Below are 21876 nucleotides of genomic sequence, written 5' to 3'. Positions count from 1 at the left end.
ATTAAGTATGCTAAGACAATATGATTTCTGATTTTTTCCAGACAACCCAAAAATATTTTACAAAAAATTTCTAAGCAAATATTCAGGAAGTTTTTAAAAATAATCCACAAAGGCAAAGAAAAATCCCAAAAATAAAATGGTAAAGGTCTATCATCAGATTTAGAAGCTAATACAGGCAGCCTACCATATCCATGGATTTCTTATCCACAGATTCAACCATCCATGGTTTGCTTCCAAAAAGCAAACCTTGATTTTGCCATTTTATATAAGGGATTACCATTTTTTACTATGCCATTGTACAGTATATAATGGGACCATCTACAGATGTTGGTACCCACTGTGTGTGTGTGTGTGTGTGTGTGTGTGTGTGTCCTATAACCAAATTCCAGTGGCTACCAAGGGGACCACTGTATGAAGAGGAAAATAAAAATAGGTAATAGTTTTTCCTTTGATAATCAACACTTCATGAAATAATCTTGCATGGGAGAAAGAATGGATTTAACTTGGAATACTGAGAAAATGAAATTGCAGATCACTGTTTCAAGAGGCAACAGAAATTCCGCTGAAAGTATCAGAAGGGAGCACAGAACAATAATGGATTCCCAGTAGCCCATCATGTCCTTTATTTCAAGAAAAGATATGCACCAAAGCAAAACAAACAAACAAAACAAAAAACTTCTGTTAACCCCCGGAGTTTCAGGATCTAATACCTCTGTGTATGTTCTTTGAATGTTGAATTATTCCAGTTAAAACTGGCTCTATGTTGATGAATTGCCACACTTCTTTTCTCTCTCTTTTTTTAAAATGCAGCATATATTTCAAATTTTCTATCAAAACTCAATCTCAGAAATATTTATTCTGCCCTATTACTAAGTGCAGAAATAGACCCCATCAGTTACCATATTTTGTGTCGTGTCTTTTAGATTGTAAGCCTGAGGGCAGGGAACCGTCTGACTAAAAAATTGATGTACAGCGCTGTGTAAACTTACAGCGCTTTATAAATAAAGGTTAATAATAATAATAATAATATATCTGTCTTCCAGGTTTAATTGGAATACTGACCATGAGAAACCATTAGCTCTAGAAATCAGCAGTTAAACAGTGGACATTATCAGCATACTCCTGGCAAAGTAGCACAATCGTGCTGAAGATTTTCAGACAACGTCATGCTTATCCAGGACTTTACCCATGAAGAATGGCCCTTGTGGTCTCTTCCAACTCTACAATTCTATGATTCTAAGAACCAGCAATGCTTCAGCAACAAACCACTCATGGGGAAGTCCCATGAATGGTTTGTTGTTGGAGCATTGCTGGTTCTTCATGGGTTAAGTTCTGGATAACCATGATGTGCCTGAAAATCTTCAGCACGATTGTGCTGCTTTGCCGGAAGTATGCTTTTTACTCCTGGCTTTTTCCCCATCTGATAATCTCACAAGTTGCATCAGAGAAATAAATGGTGAAACCTATGAGCATTTCCACATTTCAGTGTCGTCTGGAACTGAGATCTTTCTCAGAGTTTGCTGCATTTTATCCTCTGAAGAGAACACAAACTGCATCTAAATCTATGTTTGTTTTCTCCATGCATCCACATATAAGCTGAAGTCAAGCAGAATTAAAAGCATACTTCAGATGAGTATTTGGAATTCATTGGGGAGCTCATGAAGCCTGCTGAGGAATTATGTATATGTTAAAGCCAGGTTTGAGGCCCACAGACTTGATCTTCTGGCCAGCTTTACTTGCATGCTGAAACCATCCTTTAATCCTTTTGCATCCCTGCAGTGATGTGCAGCAGTATATAAATGTTTGTAAAACAATTGCTGTTTAAAGATGCACATACATACACATACCTCTTTAATTTCCCATAGAAATTTCAAGTACTAGGCTTGAATTATTTTGCATTACTTTTATCTTGACAGAGAAAAGTTTTATACAGTAGTTGTCTCTTAAATGGTTATTGTTCTAGTCCGCATGCTATTGTCTTCAATAAATTTAGAGTACAGGAAAGTACTAAATTAATGTCTTCAGTCCTGAGATCACAAGTGAGTGAATGATAAAAAATTCTGGACTGAACTGGATTTCTTTTTTAAAGTGTCTGATCAACCTATTTCAGTTTGTTATTCTTACTATCTCTTTTCAGTATGCTGCTATACTATAATTGCAGTGACTAACAACATCTCTTCAGAACAGGAAAAGTAAAGATACTTGAAGTAGCTTTCGTTTCAATCCACTCATGCACTATTTAAGTACAGTATACCCTTGCTATCCATGGGGGATTCATTCCAGACACCACCCCCCCCCCCCCCCCCGCAGATAGCAAAAAACGCAGGACCTTAAGTCCCATCCTTTTCAATGGGCACACCCACCCGCTTGTGCTGCTGTGTGCATGCATGCCCATGGAAAAATCCCAGGCTTGCTATGGATGGCAAGCCCGCAGTTAGTGTGGGCATGCTGTATTTTTTACCAATCCCTGAAGGGAACTTCATTGCAAACCTATCACTGTATATGTTGATTTGTTTGAACAAAAGTCATAATAAATTGTTCAAAATTGGTGTTTTGAAAGCAATAGTTTCTTTGCAGTCTATTGTGCTGATTAATAGGTGAAGAGCAACTTTTACAATGGCTATTAACAGCATCTGAAGCCTACTTTTTCTGATGCAGTCAAGGGGGAAGGTGTAGCAGGTAAAGCAAGTAGCATGTATTTCTTCACTAGGCAGATTTTCCCACTGGTTACTGAACCAGAGAGGGAGAGACACACTGATTTATGGTACACTTCTCCTGCATGTTCCAGGTTCCAGTGTTTGGTTCTCCCTTAGGTACAGGAGTCATTGGATGCACTTCTTGCTAAACAAGACCATCTGTAAGCATGGCCTTTTGGGACTCTGTCAACATTTGTCATAAGAATGTACTTTGTTTGCCCCTTCTTAAAGAATAGCTTTATCTCCCAAAACATCACCTAAGCCATTCAGCTAATAATGTCTATCCTATTCTCTCGCATATTCATGAAAGGGAAAGAACCAAATCTGAATAAATGATAACCCAATGGTCCACTCACGTTCAGCGTTGCAAATGAAGTTCTATCTTTGCTTTTTATCTACAACAGACAAACAACAGAAAGGTGAATTTGCTATAGATGGCTACACCGTCAGAATGAATAATACCCTTCGGAAGGATGGAAAGAAAGATTGCTGTTTTGAAATCGCTGCTCCTGATAAGCGCATTTATCAGGTTGGACTTTTTATGTCGTCTTGAAATTAAATTGATAAAACTGTTACTGTTCCAGTTATGGAGACATTAACATTTCAATAAAACAACCCCTGATATACTAGAGAAGAAAAAAATTTCTCTTTATTTGCTTGCCCTTTATATTCATATAATAGGTTTTTTAAAAAAAAAATAGATTAAGTTCTACTACTATCTTTTTGGATAAGAACAACCAATATGTCATTTTTATCTGTTGGTCCCTTTCACTTCTTATATTTAAATATCTGTTATCTAATAGGTTTTGCTTGATTTCTTGGATGAATAATATTGTAAAATAATTGGATATATATATTATAAAAACCCAAGTGTTTAATACGTATTGTATTACTTAGAGGTCTAGGGGGGGAACTCAATGTTAAAAGCACATATCAGCTACACAGTTCAGGGATCTATCAGCTAGGCATCAAAGTGGAATGTAACTTTAATAAGTTTTAAATATCTGAGATTGCAGTTGAAAGCCAGTTAATTAAGTTGTCAGGTACTGTGTTGGAATCTGACAAGAACATTTTTAAGAAAACTGTACCCGCAGTCTAAAGAAATTCATGGGTGTCTTCTAATTGTCAAGGGCGAATTTTGTTCATCAGTCCTGCGCTTGACATTGATGAAGGGAAGCAGCTTTTTTTCCAGCACAGCTGCCAGCTGCTGATCAGAGTTCCAAATCCATCATCCTCCACTTCAATTACGTAAATTTGTCAAAATTAACGGTACATTATAAGAAGCATCCTTGCAAGAAAAGAACCAGAAGACATGTAAAGAATTACTAATGGTGCCTTGAAGAAGTGACAAGAAATACTGCTTTCTTTTTGTTGCTGTTATAGTGGTGGCTGTTATTTTTATGTTCATGATTACTCCTAGTAACACCAAGTTTCTGAACAGTTTACAGCTGCTACTCCCAAAGAAGCCGAGGAATGGGTACAGAGTCTCAGATTTGTCCTACAAGGTATGCCAGTTGATAAAAAGATGCTTTGTTTATGTGATGCATACTAAAAAGCAAAACTTTATTGCTTTGTAACACAATTTTGAGTTATTGATCTTAGAGTGTCCCTGTGCTGCTTTTACAGTGTATTTTCTGACAGTATTTGGGGATGGGGAGGCAGTAGGACCCATTGGAGTGCTCTCTAATTTAAGTACTAACTGCATTTTATTTCATTTTTTAAATGTACTAGTTTCTGTTTTCATGGAATTACTAAATAATACCATTGGGACTGAGGAAATAGTGTTGGTTCTAAAATAAAAGACTGCCTGTTGTATAGCTCTTCTTGAATTCCTCTTAACAGACATGGGGTCTGAGGTTATTCCAGAAGAGGATGAGGAATATGATGACATTGGGGAAGCTGTGATGCCTTCTCTGCAAACAAGAACTGAACCAATAGATGATGACATTTATGAAGAGCTTCCAGGTATTTTTAATGTGTTACATAATGGATGCACATAATAAAGGTCCAAAGAGAAAGGTGAAGCTGATTATCAAAGCATGAGTCAGTGAAGTTTTGTAGACGAGTCTGGAACATGGGAGACCTGACCTTGAAATCCAATACAGCCATATTTCCTTGTGTGAGTTAAAGGGTGTCCAGTTCAGTTCCACATAGACTTCTCTGGCTGATGCCTAAAATTTGTGACATTTAAAGAAGAATTAGTAATATTAAAAAAAGGTCTGAATATATTTATTTTTTTGCTAATAAGAGCATTGACATTAGACAGGAATTGTAAAAATGATCTCTTGAGATTATTGGCTCATTAGCATCATCTCTACTACATTATTATTTAATTAAAAATTGACATGCCTTACAGCTTTGTCCCACTGACTCACTCGCTCATGTTTTTTTCTTTTATTCAGCTTGTCATTTGCCTTAACCACATGTTCTCCATGCTATTAGCTGTTCCTAACATATGATATATACAGTTCTCTCTGTGTGTGTGTATGAGTGTGGAGAAACTTCAGTGCTGAACTGTAAATGCTATGGGAAGTGGATTGACTCTTTTCCTTCTTAGACTCCAGCATGAACCTGATTGTACTTAGGTTTCTTACTTTTTTTTCCAGTTATAGTTAAGTGATTTTTGGGTTTTTTAACATTTTGACAACCAGATGTAATTCTCATAAAATCTTTCCTTTTGTGCCTAGAGATGAAGAAAAAGGCAGAAATATTTTTGATAGTATATAAAATTACATGGAAATGAGAGGTTGTGTAAAAACAAGTTCTAAAATATAGCGAGAGGCAACACTTTTATGCTAACATAATAGTGTTGTAAAATACTGCTCTGAGAGTTCAGAAGCTAAACCTGACAGTACAAATTATAGAAGTGTCTAATAGATGTTAGGGGATATTCAGTGAGCAGAAAATGGTGAGTATATAAGGATAGGGGCAAAACTCTAAAATGTTGTTTTTGACAGCTAGCTTCAAGAAGCCTTTAGTGCTTTTTCACTATTCTGCAAAAGATCATTTTGTGGGGTCATAAAAGATTGGACAGGATTGCTGTCAGCTGACCCCAGGAAGAGTGACAGATTTGAAGAGTGCCTTTGTGTGTTGAGCATTTGTCCCTGGCATCCATGACCCTTCAGGGAGCCCTGGTGACGCAGTAGTTAAATGCTAGTACTGCAGCCATAAGGTTGTAAGTTTGATCCCAGGCAGGGCTCCAAGGTCCACTCAGCCTTCCATCCTTTTATAGGTCAGTAAAATGAGTACCCAGCTTGTTTGAGGCTATTAGCTGTCCGGGAAAGCAGCCAAAGGGCTGATAAAGCAGCTAGTTATCAAACAAACAACCCCCTCCCAGCACAGCAAAGTCAATGTAAGCTACACAGTCCTGGAGAGTTGCAGTAGCTTTGCCAAAAGGGTTTACCAGAAGAATTGTCAGACGGTCCGAGGTTCAGGGTAACAGATAGGCAGGTAGATAAAGCAGTCCAAGGTCAAGTTTCCGGGTAGTCAAGACAAGAAGCCAAGGAGCCAGAGACAGAGTCTTTCCTCTAAAAGAGTCAGATATCCACTGGCAAAGAACCACACATGCTCCAGGTGCTTAAGAAGGCAAGGAGCTGGCCTTCAGCTGTGCCTGATTACGAAGACGCTTCTGATAAAGTCTCCGAGATCTTCGAAGGCCCTCTCTTTCTGCTCGACGCTCATTGAAGGTAGGCACACTGCCCAGATCCTCCTCCATGTCCACAGCCTCGGCACCAGGCAAACTTGACTGCTGAACCTCTGGAGGGGCCATAGACTCTGCTCCAGCAGAACTAGGGCCAGCCTCTGGCTCCTCCATTACAGGTTCAAGCCCCTGGGGCTCTGGCTCCTCCATTATAGGTTCAGATCCCAGAGGCTCTAGCTCATCCTCTGAGTCCTCCAAGCCATCTTCCAGGCTGGGCATGACATTAGCTTACACATTGTAAACCACTTAGGCAGTGCTAGTTCACTGATAAGCGGGATAGAAATGTACTTGCTATTGCTATTTCTGTATATGTTGGACTACATTCCTTATTATCTCCAGCCACTATGGACACCAGCCATGCTATCTGGGAATGATAAGAGATACAGTCCAGTACATCTGGAGGGCACCAGATTGGAGAAAGCTAGTTTATATGATAATTAATATCCTAGGCCTAAATCCAATTGTTAGTCCCAAATGGAGTGGACCCATTGAATCAATGGGAACTTGATAGTTCAGTGCTTATGCCAATTTCATTGATTCAGTGTGTCTGCTCTGAAACTGAATTTAGTAAAACTTGAATTTAGGCCTCAGTTGTTAAGGTTGCACAAGATTTTTTTTAAATTTTCAGATCTGCTTTAAAGCTGTTCCTTCTGGCCTCCATTCTACACTCAAAATGATCTTCCCAAGATCCATTCATTTTTCCTTATATGTATATTTCATATTGCATACTCTTATCTTTTCCCAAAAACTATGAGTCAGGGTGGTTTACAAAGTTAAATACATACAGCGTAGTTATAGGATTGTGCTTCAAGTCTCTTGAAACCCATTATCAATTTAGAGGATAATAATATCATCCACTAAGAATGCTGATAACATAGTGTTCTAAACTGCCATGTATTATACAACTGTTTCTTCTTGGGCTTTTTATTAGATGAAAAGGTTAATTTATTATTTTGCCCACTTAAATCTGGTGTTTTTTGAAACTGTGTTGGTGGTGGAAGGATGGGGACTGGATAATTATTTTCTGATTACCAAGAATCAGTTCAACCAAAGTTATTTTAGTGTTCCCTTGCTCTTTCGTACTTGCAATGTGCCCCAGTAATTTTGCAAACAAACTGCACTTGGGCTATAACAAGCTCTGTCTCAGATTCTAGAGGACTAGTAACAAAGCACAACTTCATTCCCTTTTGTGGTCTCATCTCAAAATCCAGTGTGTGCCTTCAGCCCCACTGATAAGCAGTGAGTTTTATTAAGCAAAGTTAAGGGTGTAATCTTGTATGGAATGAGATTAGGCTAAAGTATTAGAATTACACAGAAATGTGAGGACAAGCATAGTTTCTAATGTAGAGTGTTGCAGTGTCTGTGTTTAAGACCTCATTCTTTCAGATTTCAAGCCTAGTTTAGCTCCCACTCAGGTTTCAGTTGTGGAGGGGGGGGGGGGGGAGATCCAGGATGGATTGCACTACAATGTCTCAACAGTGGGAGGCAAGATTCTTGACCACTGGACTCCATTTTTTATGTCACTTTAGTGCTTTGAACAGTTTACAAACCAGCTTTTGCATGAATCCACAGAACTGTGTAACTAATTCCAGTCTTCCTAGGGGCCCTCTCTAGTGAATTCCCCCATCCCCATATATTAGGACATCTCCATTTCCCTATACCACATGGGAAACTTATTTTCAGGGGATTTTCAGAACCAATTTTTGATAAGACATATCAGGAACATGATAAAGACAGGAATTTTGCCTTTCAAAACATCAAAAATTGTGTTCCAGACACACTCAGGCCCCTAGGACAGTGATGGCGAACCTTTTACAGACTGAGTGCCCAAACTGCAATCCAAAACCCACTTATTTATTGCAAAGTGCTGCATTCCTCTGGCTTTCTAGGTACCAACTCTGGTGAACTCTGTGCTGAGGCAATGGTACATGTGCCCACAGAGAGGGCTCTGAGTGCCCCCTCTGGCACCTGTGCCATAGGTTCGCTACCACTGCCCTAGGAGCTTAAAAGTATCTTTTCAGCCTAACACAGTTAATACGTTATTTAAATACTGAATAGAAAGTATTATAATTTAATTGTAAAATGAAGCACATCATAAAAGTTTATTTTTCTACTAACAAATATATCTGTACTTCAGCGGCCATAAACTGTTATGTGCCTGGAGGAGTTCCTTTTCAGTTTTTATTTTACAAAATATTTCCAGGGAGTATTACTTCACTGTTCACACTGACCTTTGCAAGATTTCAGCCCCAAACCCCAAATGTCAACAATAATTGGACTTTGGTATCAGTCACAAACGTAATAAAACCTGTGACATTTGCAGCTTCAGTCCATAAGTGCGTTTGTCTCCATAACATTTTTGGTGCCAACAGGTGCAATGATCCTCCCCCAAAAGAATAGATTTCACATAACTTCATTGAGACACAATGAAGTCAGAGCATGGGAAAGTTTGGGCTACAACTCTTGGAATCTTCTAGCCAACATGGCTGCATGTTGCCATGCTGATTTGGGGGGATTCTGGGAGTTGTAGTGCAAAAAGTAATGTTTCCAAATTCTGGATAAATCATCTTTGTGATGTTCCTCCCCCAAAACATTCAGATCATAATATAGCTCAAGTTGCTGGTATGATTGCTTTCATTTGTTGTCAAAACATGGTGGAGCACTTTTACCTTTTGGAAGCTGCACTGTGAAGATTTTTATAGCATGTGTTTTAAACCTTACCTCTGTACCAAGATTTCTTAATACAGATTCTGAAAGATCCCCTGACCCAAATTTGGGTTGTCATGTGAATTAGTCTGTACAGATAGATGTTCAAACTGTGTACAATGAAAGCACATGGAAAAATAGACCTTTCCCTCCAGCTGGCATGCATGTACAGTTTGTATTCCTGTCTGCACAACTGAGAAAACTGATCCATTGCTTTGCATTCCCCAGCAGTTACCCAATGCTGGCTATGTAACTCTGAGAGTTGTAGTCTGAGCCCCCGCCCCTCAACCCTTTCCCCATGCTCTGCTTATGCTGTATTTGAAGTGTGGGAGCTCTTACTTGTTGCTCAGGTTAGCTGAGAATCCTCAAATCATGCTGGAAGAGATCATACTGCTGCAGCAGCAAATCTTCAAGCCAATATTGTTCCACAGGAAGCTGAAGCAATGTTTTATGGGGAGGAGCAACAATGAAAAAGTTACTTTTATGTGGCCCAGGTAATCATGCCTTAATTGAGCAGTACACGAAAAAGTCATTCGTAAAAGGTTGTTTTGTGCAGGCAAGTATTTTAATGTTTAAGTAACACAACTTAACGTTTTGTTACTTCAAATCCTTTTCAAGTACTTTCCCCCTATCATTTGAAATTGATCCTTGCACAAAAAAGTAGACAAATTCCTTCACATTATGTGTTTGACTTTTAAGGAAGGAAGAAAACCAATCAAGCATTTTAGCATCTCCACAAATTTTCTTTGTATTAAAATGAGATATCTTATTACTAGTACTGATCAATCATTCTCCTTACGCCTTTGAATAGACCAACATGAAAGCATTTTTGACACTATTGATTTGTAAAGCCAATATGATGTGAACGGTATGTGACAGACGTTGGCTGCGGCTATCAAGAGAGAGAATCCCATGCTGGCAAATCTTGTCATCCTAGAGAGACAAAAGTAATTTTACTTATATCAGAGCCTTTTCACTGTTGACTACATTTTTGACAGCTGAAACACATTAACAGCACTTTGTTTATTCATGACTATCTTTGCCACATTATGTATCCAAAGCAGAATGTTTCTCAATACTTACGCTAAGATATCTCTTTATGTGGCACTCCTGTCTGCGATTAAGAAGCAGTGTAATGCTCAGTTAAATAATAGTTTTATTAAAACCCAGTGCTCCATAATCTAAGGCATTTTTTTATTAAGTAAGAAGCAGAATCAAATACTTTTTTTATGTACAGTATCAAGACAACATATGGATTTCTGGTTTTTAAAAGAAAGAAAAAGAGCTGAAGGCTGGCAGTAGTATTCAGTTAACACATCCTGCTGGTGGAACAGTTTAGAGATCAATTCTGCCCATGTCAAATTAGATTTTACCTTCACTTTGCAGGTACAAAACATAGCTTGATAACTATTTTTCTGGAACTAGAAAAGGAGCTAGGCAGCTCCTTTGCACTTGTGAGAAATGACCATCTAGTACACTTGAATATCTGAATAGGTTAGTATTCTAAATAATTCAAAAATAATGTTAGCTTTTTATGGACAAACACACATGTTGTTGATGCATATTGTGCAAACATTCTTAGGTGGGTTATAGACCGCCACTTTGAGGCAGTCTGCCGCCGCCGCCGTTTGCTCCATAAGGGAGCCGCCGCAGCCACACCGTGCGGCTCCCTTGCGGAGCAAAAAAGAAGCTCCAAAATGGAGCTTCTTTAAGCAGCGCCTCTATGACGTCGCAAGGCGCCAGGGGCAGACTCACGACGTCATAGACGCCGTGACACGTGCGGACGCACAGCGTCCGATACGTAAACATGGCGGCCCCCATGTGGAAGGGGCGCCGCCATGTTGTACGTATGGAATACGAACTAGGGTTAGGGGGGTGCGGAAGCACCGCCCCTTCCTAACCCTAGTACGTATTCATTACGTACTAAATGGCGGTCTGTAACCCGCCTTACTTACCTTTTTATACAAGTAAGGGTGACTTGAAGTATAGACCTTCTTGTTCATTCTCTTAGCATTATATGCAAAACACGAACTCTGGCCTCCCCTCCATTCCCACCTTCCAGAAGCCAGAGAGTCATACATCCATAGAGCATGTGGTGGCAACCCAGCTCCAGGAATTTCTGGATGAGGTGAATTATGTAGATCCATTTTTGGTTTTCGGATTGGCTATGGCACAGCTTTGATCACCTTGGTGGGTGACATATGCTAGGACAAGAAGAGTGTGTCTCTGTTGGTTTTGCTGGACTTCTTAGCACCTTTTGATATCGTTGAAGATGATTTGGCAAAACTGGCTGACCAATCATGAATACCTGCACCTAATATTATTTGGTTTAATCAATCTCATCTGGACCATCCATGATAGATTTGCACAAATGCATATTCTCTTCTGAGAAACTGCTATTCTGGGTTTATAAGAACCTTTTGTATGCTTTTGGTGCAGTCAGAAACCTCTTCTCACATGGTCACTCATCACTACTTTGATAGTTATGTACATTTTTTTCTTGAAAGAGGAGGAAATACTTTCATTTTTTAAAGATGCTAGATTTTTTCTCCAGAAAGACATCTCCATTCTGTTTGTTCAGGGGTGCCACTGCTGTTCTAATATTGGGGTCATTGTCCTAGTAGAGAAAAACATGTCAGTGGAAACCTGAAACGTAAGTCTCATTTGTTGCCCCAAAAACCTGTGCATTCCCTTTTTGGACTACAATTCCCATACTCACCTAGTTGCATATAGAATCCTGGGAGTGATAGTCCAAAAGTAACCTTTCCAAGCTCTCCATTCTCTTACCTCTCCCACCTATGCTTCCATGTCTCACCTTTCCCAACTTATACTTAGCATCCACTGAGCATGCAATCTTAATTAGTCTACTTAAGTGACTTTCCTGCCATTATCGCTTTAAAAGTTTTATGAGGGAGTACTTTTCAAAAGTACTCAGGGAGACAGTCTCCTGTCACCTCCCAGTTGTGCAGAGAAGGTGCCATTTTTGACTACACATAAATCAGTACGGTGTTATGAAAAATATATTAGGCTGTCCCTTTATCTGTAACAGCAGTTCATAAGAGCAGTACTGTACTCTCTGGAGCCCTTCATGGCTGTCCTGTTTTGTGACGCTTCTCAACCTTGTGTCTTTGCTCTATCATTTTTTGCGCCCTAATGATAGCCTTATTTGATGTGCCATTTCCTCTGTCTTTTGTAGCTCTTGTCTTTTCCTCTTCCATCTTTCAGGTGTTTAGTTTTGTTTTGGGATGTAACAGAGCCGCTGTTTAAAAATATAAAAAGCCTTTCATTCAAAAGAAGCAATGTTAAGTGAAATCATGACAGAGGAAAGATGCTTAACTTTTTCTCCAGTCACTGTTTCTCCACTTGAATTTGTCCTCAAGTGGGGTTTGAGATGTGTTTTTGTTTGCTTGCCACTGAAGTTACAATTCCAAAGCTTATTGCTTTCATATTTCTCAAAAGTAACTCAGTTACCTTTAATTTAAAAAAAAAAATCTGACCACCCCCTGTTCCTGTTTATATTGTCATTAACTAAACAACCACAAATACAGCATGAGTCAGCAGCATGAGTTGGCGTTAGAACCCATGTGAAGTTCCTCCATTGAGTGAAGCCACATCCCATAACTATACCAGTAGTCAAATTAAGTTACAGTTACAGACATAATGTCATTAAATAGTGTCATGTAATTATAACTCAATTATTGGAGAAAGGAATTAATTAGAACCAACTCTATACAGTATTTATTAACTGTTATGGAAAGCACTCTTCTTTCCTCTGCTTTTTCTGCACCAAATTCCACTAAATATTAATTGTTTATAAATAATTAGCCACCATAAGGGGGGGGGAGTATGTTTCAGTGACAGTTTTCCAGTCTATAAGAGAACAGCCTCCTCTTCTTCTGTTTGACAGCACTGTAGTAACTAAGAAAGTGTTCTTCCATATGTTTGATATTGTTTAAACTACTTTGCCAGTTGAAAAAGAAGACTCTTGTCGGATCTCTGTTTCATGTGCAATGTTGGCACTTCACTCAGACATAACATCAGAAGATGACAGATGGTGGCTGCAAGAGACATTGGAAAGAATACCCAAACAAGGCTACAACTCCAAGAGTTACTGCCAGTTGTTAAGATAGGCTCATTGAACATTCACTGGTGTTGCTACTAAATTACCTCTCAAACCTTTAAGTTGGCAGAGCCCACTTCTGTTTAATTCATTTATTTATTTTCTGCCATCTTGGATATCACTTAATGGTTTTCCTTGGAGGGAATTACTCAGTGCTCATTATGATAAAAGGAAACACACACAAGAGATAGCGTAAATCTAATGGTTTTTCAAGTGCTGAAAATAATCTGAAAGAGAGGGTGGAGAGAACTACTGTGTAATAACACAACTGTAGAATTTTTGCTTTGCCACAAATGTTGTATGCTATAAAGGAGCAGTGACTGTCATTGTGACTTAGTGTTTGGCTGCATGTGTCCAAGAGGTACAATCCAGTCTTTATAAGTAGATCCAAAGAGCAACACTGTCAAACATAGAGCTGGGGCAGGCACCTCTTTTCTTTGGATATGAGTATTGCACAACATTTGATGATATGCAAACTGACAGTGAACATTTCTTGTATGTGTGGTGGGGCGGGGGAGTCACACTTTTTTGTTTGTTCTGCTTTTTTGGCTTTTGTTTCTATAGTATTAGTTAACCTTTTAACTAGTTTGTGAAATAAAGAATTTCAGCACCAGGAGAATAAAATACAAGCAAATGTATAGGGCAAAGTAATTCCAAACTGCCAGGAAAAACAACAACAGGGTATCTAATTATGTTGACATTGAATGAAAATATGGCAAATGTTCTCTCTGGTTGAATTTCTTGTCACTGTGCTGTCAGCACAGAGAATGCATAAACACCAGTTGCTTCACATGACTAAAGCAGCTTAGAGAGAGGCATCTGGGAACCAGACCTTTCCTGTGGAAGCATGCCAAAAACTGCATTGTGTTTCCTTTTTCTGAAGTGAGCTATGCTGAAACAACTTGCCTACCCCCCCTCCCCTTAAATTAAGAAATGAATCTACTCAGACAAAGAACAGGAAATGAATTTTACTGTATTAAACACATGTATGATCCACAAAGTGGGAGAGACAGTGGTTCTCCCCAATGCTACCTGTTCTCCCAAACCACATTTGTCACAATATGAGATATTTAATTTTCAGGCATCTCTTACAAGTCTCCTTTTTGAGTATGTGTGTGATAAACATGCATGGAAGATGTCATGTAACATGAAGACTTTTTTGCTTCATGATTAATCATGTACATAAGGCACAAAATATTACGTTAGAAGTGGCGGTTTGAAAAAACATGGATTTGCAATCTTCATAGGGAGTAATGTGAGGAGAAATTGCAATCCACAAATAATGCAACAGTTAAGATGTCACACTTTGAGAGATGTAATGAGTAACATATTCAGGTTACTTTTTACCATGATGTTTCACAGGCATTTAAAGATTTTTTTAAAGAGGAATTTTGACAGTAATCTTTCAAGTCTTATCCCATTCTCTCAACAGCCATAAGTTCCTCATCCACCCCGTACAGATAATGAAAAAGCAACAAGCATTCCAGTTAATTTTCCAACATTGTAATGAATAACAAAAATAGATTATTTCTTAAAAATCTATAATGAGTGACAGGAATAAATTACTTTTAGAAGTGATTTTCCAAGTTCTCATTAAACACAGGATAATGATGTGAAATAGGCTACATATATACTCAGTTCAATATCCATATAATAAATAGTTTACTGTAAGGTTCATAGGTTATATTATATTGAACTAAAATGATCACGTTTCTATATTTCTACCAATCTGAGTGTAGTTCATGATGCTTTGATGCGCATTGTATCACTAGCAAAGGCAAGAGTTTCATTGTTAGTCTACAGTCAAGCAATGGAAAATTTTGTGTTTCATGGCTTTGTGTGAATGGCAACAATTCATCAAGGACTAATCCTATTAGAAGTACATTTTATGCATCTCTTTTCTTGTTGATCCATTTAATCTCTCCAACATGTTGTATTTTGAACCCCCAAATCCATTTCAGTTAATGGGTTTTTGACTCTCCTGTTTGAATATTACTTACAGGTTTGGGTTAAAGGTACGATTTAGTCTTCTGTCAATGTCTCAAACATTTCTTCAAAATAAAATAAAATGAAGGGCTTGATAGTTGATGTCAAGCATGTGAAAACCACTGGTTATAAATCCTAGAGAGCAACTGCTTGTGTGACAAGAAATTAAAATTAAATAAGTGCCATTCTGTTCCTCTGTTTTTCTCCCTTTGCTATTTCCATCTCCTTGGTCTCCACAGGTCCCCTATCTTACAGAGCCATTTGGACAGTTGCCAGTCATTATTCTTTTATGTAGGGAGCTGCTGCATATACATTTTCTCAATTGCTCTTCTTATTGGAATGAATGTGAACACTCTTGTTTGCAAAAGCCTTATACACACATTTAGAATGTAAGTTGCAAAGTAAATCTGTGTCTGTGTTTTAAAACACCAAACAGAGGAAAACATCTTTGAGAAGCTGGGCCAAAGTTAGTTCAGAAATAACTAACTTGTATGGAACTAACTTCTGAAAGGAACTAACTTCTGAAATATGGAGAACATATTTAAAGTGGGCGAGTCCTTGATAAAAATCCTTAAAACAATCGTCTTGCACCTTTGAATTTAACTGAGAAAAACACATTACTAGCATAAGCTTCTGTGGATTTTTGCCTCTGATGTAGTGGGCTGGCATCAGTTAGTGCTGGTACAGACAGCCCTAAAGGGGCAGCTTGACGTTGCCCCTTTGATTACTGGATTGGGGTCACAGCAACCACATGCTGCTGCGTCAATCTGGCATTTTTCATTCACAAAAGGAAGCGGCCAAGGGCAGCTTTTCTGCTGTGGTGCCAGCTTTTCGGTGCTCTTGCAGTGTGCAGTGTATAAATGCTGTGGCGCCAGAGTGCCACAACACTGCCCGCTGTCTGGTTGGCGGGCAGCATGACACTGGCTTGGGGGCATCATCAGGGTGGGCATCATCTAACCGCTACGCCATATGCCACCCTCAAACCGGCATATTGTGCTGGTCTGTTTTGCCCCTTAGTCTCAAAGGTGCTATCAGATTCCTTTATTTCTCTTTATGCTGAAACAGACTAATAGAGTTATGTCTTTGAATAGGTCCTAGATAGTTTGTGACTTGGTAGACAAGTGCTAGAGAACACTGCTACATTTATAGTCCAAAAATAGCACTTACTTGTGTTCCCACCTATATAAGAAATAAATGGTCCTTCTAGCCATGAACCCAAGGCCTGGAGAATAACAGTACTTTACTTCCCCGATCAGAAGCCATCTTAAGATCACCAAAAGCATTTGCAAATAATCTATTCATTTTTAAAAAGAGCAGCAGATCATCATGTCATTGCAAACTAGTTTAAAAATTTGTTTCAGTTTCCAGAAGAGTCAGCATTGACTATAAGACTATAAGACAGAGCTGATGTTTAAAGTAAACAATTATAGAATTCTCCTTAGGGTTCTTTTCACAGTTCTTGCCACTAATCCAAAGGAATATGTTGTGGTAAAATCACAACAAAGAAATGATAATTGTTGGATTGGAACAGCTGCCTGTAGTAAACAAAAGTTTTTAATGAGTGTTTACCCTGATCTTCATCCATGGACAGTCCCAGATTAGTTTACTTATATTGGAGGTGAGGCAGTCCCTGCCTTCAGGACTCCTATTTAAAAGTCACAAGATAAAAAGAAAAGTTGGGAAGGAGGACAAAAAATGCTAAGTCACGAACTGCATTCTTGCTGACAAAGTTGAGCAGCTTATAGTGCACAATCTAAACATAATAGAAGGCCATTGCCTCTCCCTTTGGTGACCACAAGAGGGACATTTGGTAGCTAGAGATTGTGGGACACATACATATTCTCCAGGCATGATCGATAACATCTATTTGATCCTCTTCCTCTGGTGGATATGAATGAATTGGTGGTATTTGTTTTTGGTTTTTTGGTGATCTTCTGGAAACCCCAAATCTAGGAGCAGTGGTAAAAAAAATACCTTTTCCTAGCTTTGAGGTAAAATAAATTTGGCTACTGAGTAACTTTGTACCTTCAGGAGTCAAATGAAAGAGGAAATGAAGCTTTACATGAAAAAACCCAAGTGCTTACAAGATCTGTTTTGATATCCATTGGACAGGTTCAGACAAAAAATGAAACAACAATGCTGCAGTATACCTATGCTAGTCTTGACCAAGTAGATTTTGACAAAGCTTTGTTGGTGCAGACATAGCGTTTGTTGCAGATCAAAATTTCCTTACATCGCTGTAACGTGTAATAATAGGGACTAAAACTTGTGTATAAGGTTTTATTGCAATATGCCCCATTATCATTGTGTGCATATATCCATGTTTGTGTTGATGACCTTTAACTGTGCTTATGAAGCCAATACTTTCTCTCAAGAGGGCATTGTAAAGGTCAAAACAAAACAAGCCAATACCATGTCTAACTGATGTGGGCTTTTTTTTTTTCTTTTGAAAATATCCACAATGCTATAATATAACTTTACAAGCAGGTCTTATGAAACTTAACAACAAATCCAACATCTGTCATCTCACTTTTTCCCATACAGTCACTGGAGAACCCACTGAGGTATGCCTTTGATTCCTTCAGATGCCTTTAGTTTAGTTGCATGGTTGCATCTGTTTCTCTCTGTAATCTTTCTAGAACTCAGCCCAGACATGATTTTAGGCAGCCTAGTACTGTGATTTCTCTCCAGCATATACCATTGATAGCAGGTGTGCAAAAGAATTTGTTGTCTCTGATCCTTTCAGTTATCAAGATGTTTGGATCAGTATGTATTGTTCATCTCCTAAGTCAGTGTGCATCAAAATGGATGGAAAACTGCCAACGAATACCAGGAGCTGTTATATTTCAGATGAAGGAATTGTCAAAACCACTTCTAAGTCTTCCTTGCCTAAGAAAACCCAATGAAATTCGTGGTTCTCCATGTATATAAAGGTGCACATACATACAAGAACTGCAAAAAAATTGGCTTAAACCCACTGTAAATGCTTAACATGTTTTACAGAAACAATCTATGATTCTAATGGAGGAGATTGAATATGTGCGTCATTATCTCTCATTGAAACTAGTTAGAATTCAGTGTGCTTTCTTCTGGCTTAATTGTGTACCACGATGTTTGTATGAGTGTGTGTGCTTTCCCCGTTTATTCTTTATTTAATAAATAAATTTATGTACTTTCCTCCAACATAACTTCCAGGATGTTTTTACAAAAGTGAAATAAAATGTAAATAAAGTATAGCAAACATGCAAAATGCTTTAATACTTGCAACAAACCTGTGAGGAGGAGATGACAATATTGACCCTGGACAAGCATCTCAAAATACTCATTTTGTTCTGTAAAAACTCCACATTCTGCTTTCCTTGTTGTTAATTTTTAAATACCAAGTAAATTATTTTTAATATAGAGACACATTACTAATTAGTAATGCATCCAAAGAAGTTAATTGGGTTTATTTATATTCATGAAAGCTCATCCAAAAATAAAATACCAGTTAGTCTTAAAGGTGCTGGCACATTTCCTTTCTCCTCCTCCTCCTTTTTTTGTCGCTCTTCCATCTTCCTTTTAAAAGATTTTTCTTACAAATTCCTCCAGTCTTTGAGCCATCATCTGGAAGTAGTTAAATTGCTATAAAATCCAAAATAACTTCATTTCTTTTGAATTTGATTCTCCCATCACCCCATGCTTTAATCTGGGGTCTGTTAGTGGGGCACTGCTTAAGGAACAGGTGTTTGCTTTGACTTAATTTTTATGGGGCTTGTTTTCCATGGGGCTTGTTTTCCATAAGTATGTGCGACAGAAGAACTGAACAAAGGCATTTATATAAACCTGTTTTATGGGTAAATAATTAGTACATGGCAGGTTTCTTCTTCTTTCTACCTCATCTGACCTCTCTCAGCAGTCATCTTATGCTTGGCTTTGTTTAATTAACTTTGCTTTGCCTATTGCTGGACCAAATTATAGTCTTACATGGGGAAATTCAGAAGTGCCAGGAAATGCTTTATTCTAAGCCCTGCTGATTGCTTTTTCAAGAGATGTGCCACCCTGCAGAGCCAGCAGGAGTTGAGACTAACCATGCCTAGGACTTCCATGGAAATTTTGCAGATCTCTGGCCACCCACAGAGACCAGTGGCAGTCATCAGGAAGTTTAGTGTTTCCTGAGCCTTCTTTATTCCTCTGCATGGTCCCACTCTTTACCCCTCAGAATTCAGAGAGAGGGCCATAAGTGTGTGTGTTTGGATTTATGTCCTGCTATATCCTGCTTTGTATCCTTAATGTGTTCAGAGTAGTAATAGCCTTTATTAAAACAAGATGTTATTTAACATTACAGTTTTGCACATGCAAACACACAAACACAGATGCACTAAAACATCAATTGCTGAGACAGAAAAATGTTTTGTGGGCTTTCCAGAAGTTTGGGTTTTATAAAACACCAAAAAAGAAGACTTCCACACTGGAAAGCAGAAACTTAGAATGCATTTATTGTTCTTTTATTTACATTTACTACAACATGAGTAATAAAAGTGGTATTCACAGTGTTAATGGATAGGTTACTTAGGGATTGTGTAGTAGAACATGAGGTGTTGATACCGTATGGAAAAATAGAACCAGACATTTCCACAGTAGATTATAGAAAAAGAGGCCCTGGAAATGTGATTTCCTTTCTATATGTGGAATAATGGTCTTACCTCAAATTAGAAAGTGGTAAAAAGGAGCTCCCTTCATTATTGTTCAATGAATGCAATTAGCCTAACCCAGTTGATTAGACAGTTAGCTGGTTTTACTTGTCAGCCTCATGATCTCAGTTTCTCATCTGAGGTATATACAATCTGCTCCAGAAGATTAGTTGAAACTAGCTTTGCCCCTTCTGTGTCCTGTTTTTTTCAGCTTGCCTTATAGCTTGGGTGTCCCATTTCAAGACTTTTGAACAGTTTCCATTTGCAGATTTACAAAGAATCCCACTTAAATGTATCTAAACATGTTTTATTGTATATATTCATATATTTGTTTCTTTTAATGGGTTTCAAGGCTTTTTACAGTAACAGGATTAGAGCAATAAAAGAAAGTATGCTATTTCTCTTTTGTTAATTTCTCCCCAGGGCATGGATAGCAATGACAATGAATCATAAAGAACTTGTAGCCTGATTTTTAGCTTTGTATAGATTAGGCGTGCACGACATATGGCCTGGGGGCCACATGTGGCCCACCAAAGGATTTTAGGTAGCCCGCGAGGATGTGGAACGACTTCAAGGCTCCTCTGCTGCTTGGTCATCTCCTGAGGAGAAGGCCAGGCAATAGAGGAGAAGGATGGGCAAATGCTTGCCGAGCAAAACTCCTCCACCTCCTAAGGAGGAGGCTGGGCAGCGAAGGAGGAAGAAGATGGGCACATACCTGCCCTACACTCCGCTGGAGGAGAAGGCCTGGTGGAGGATGAGGATGGGTGAACACTTGCAGTGCTACTCTGCTGCTTGCCTTTCTTTCGAGGAAAAAGCCAGGTAGAGGAGGAGGAGGATGGAAGTAATATTAATAATATTAATTATTATTAATTATTAATTAATATTTAATTAAAACCTGTCTGCAGCCCAAAGAAGTTAACCTATTTTAATTTTGGCCCCTTCTGACTGCCAAGTTGTGTAGGTCTGGTATAGATAGTACTGTAATCTTTATAGTTATATAGCCAGCATGGTATAGTGGTGGTAGATCAGCTTGGTCATGGAAACCCATTGGCTGTACTTTGGATTCTTACATGCTCACAGTATCACAAGAAGGCTGTGGCAAACTGCCTCTGAACAAATCTTGCCAGAAAAAAACCCTTGACAGGTTTGCCTTAAAGTCTCTATAAGTCAGAAATAACCTGAAGGCACAGGACAATAATAATATATCAGGCACAAATGTCCTGAGTATTTTTACTTGAAAAGAGGAATTGGGAAAAATTTGGCTTTCTGGCTTATGAGAACTTGTGATTAATAAACATATTCTTAAACTCAGGTATAAGATACATATTTTTTGTACTGGCTGTTGAGAAGAGCAACAAAATCTATTCCTCCCTCCCTATCATAGCAGGACTGGGCCTACATTAAATATCCACAGAATTCTTGTTGTGTTTTAAAATATTGTTTCATAGGTCCAGTTTTTAAACAAGAAATTTAAACAAGAAAGACTACTTAATTTGCTGAGGTCACTCCGAACAAAACAGCCAAAGTATTCACATCACTGTGCTGCAAACAAAGCTACTGACAGACACCCATTCCTTACAAACATTAGTCTTAAATATCTGCAGTAATCTTGACTTTTCAAATTGTATCCCACTGATCCTTCTAATGTGACCAGAATAATAAATTCACATGTTGAAGAATTCCACAGTGCAGCAGAAAGGCATGTAAATACAAGCTGCTTATTTGCAAGGAGCTTCCAGATTTGCAATATGATTGCTATGGAAACCACATAATGAAAACCTTATAACCATCTGTGTGGTTTGATTGATTTTACTGCATAGCTCAGCTGTTTTTGTTTACTGTTATTAAAGTATTGAGTAGAATATATTAACCAACAAATTGTTGTTATCTGAGATATTAATTAATATTGCACAATGACATGGTGTCTCTTACCTAATGTAACACATTAGTTCTTGTTGCTGTTAAATAGGTTATTAATAAGGGCTAATGGTGGTA

At 38.4% G+C, this 21876-nt stretch overlaps 1 protein-coding gene across 4 annotated transcripts in view; it reads left to right on the top strand.

Moving 5' to 3' along the window:
- SKAP2 (src kinase associated phosphoprotein 2) overlaps nt 1-21876 on the top strand; it is a 149263-nt gene that overhangs the window by 86936 nt on the left and 40451 nt on the right. For all 4 annotated transcript variants that reach the window (XM_042474654.1, XM_042474651.1, XM_042474653.1 and 1 more), the window contains exons 7-9: nt 3101-3225; nt 4138-4201; nt 4539-4661. In XM_042474654.1, coding sequence (XP_042330588.1) covers nt 3101-3225; nt 4138-4201; nt 4539-4661 — 312 coding nt within the window. The remainder of the gene's footprint in view (nt 1-3100; nt 3226-4137; nt 4202-4538; nt 4662-21876) is intronic.

This window comes from Sceloporus undulatus, chromosome 6, assembly GCF_019175285.1.
Source record: "Sceloporus undulatus isolate JIND9_A2432 ecotype Alabama chromosome 6, SceUnd_v1.1, whole genome shotgun sequence".
NCBI classification, from domain to species: Eukaryota; Metazoa; Chordata; class Lepidosauria; order Squamata; family Phrynosomatidae; genus Sceloporus; species Sceloporus undulatus.
Note: the sequence above shows the minus strand (reverse complement) of the source record. Positions and strands in the feature narration are given on the sequence as shown.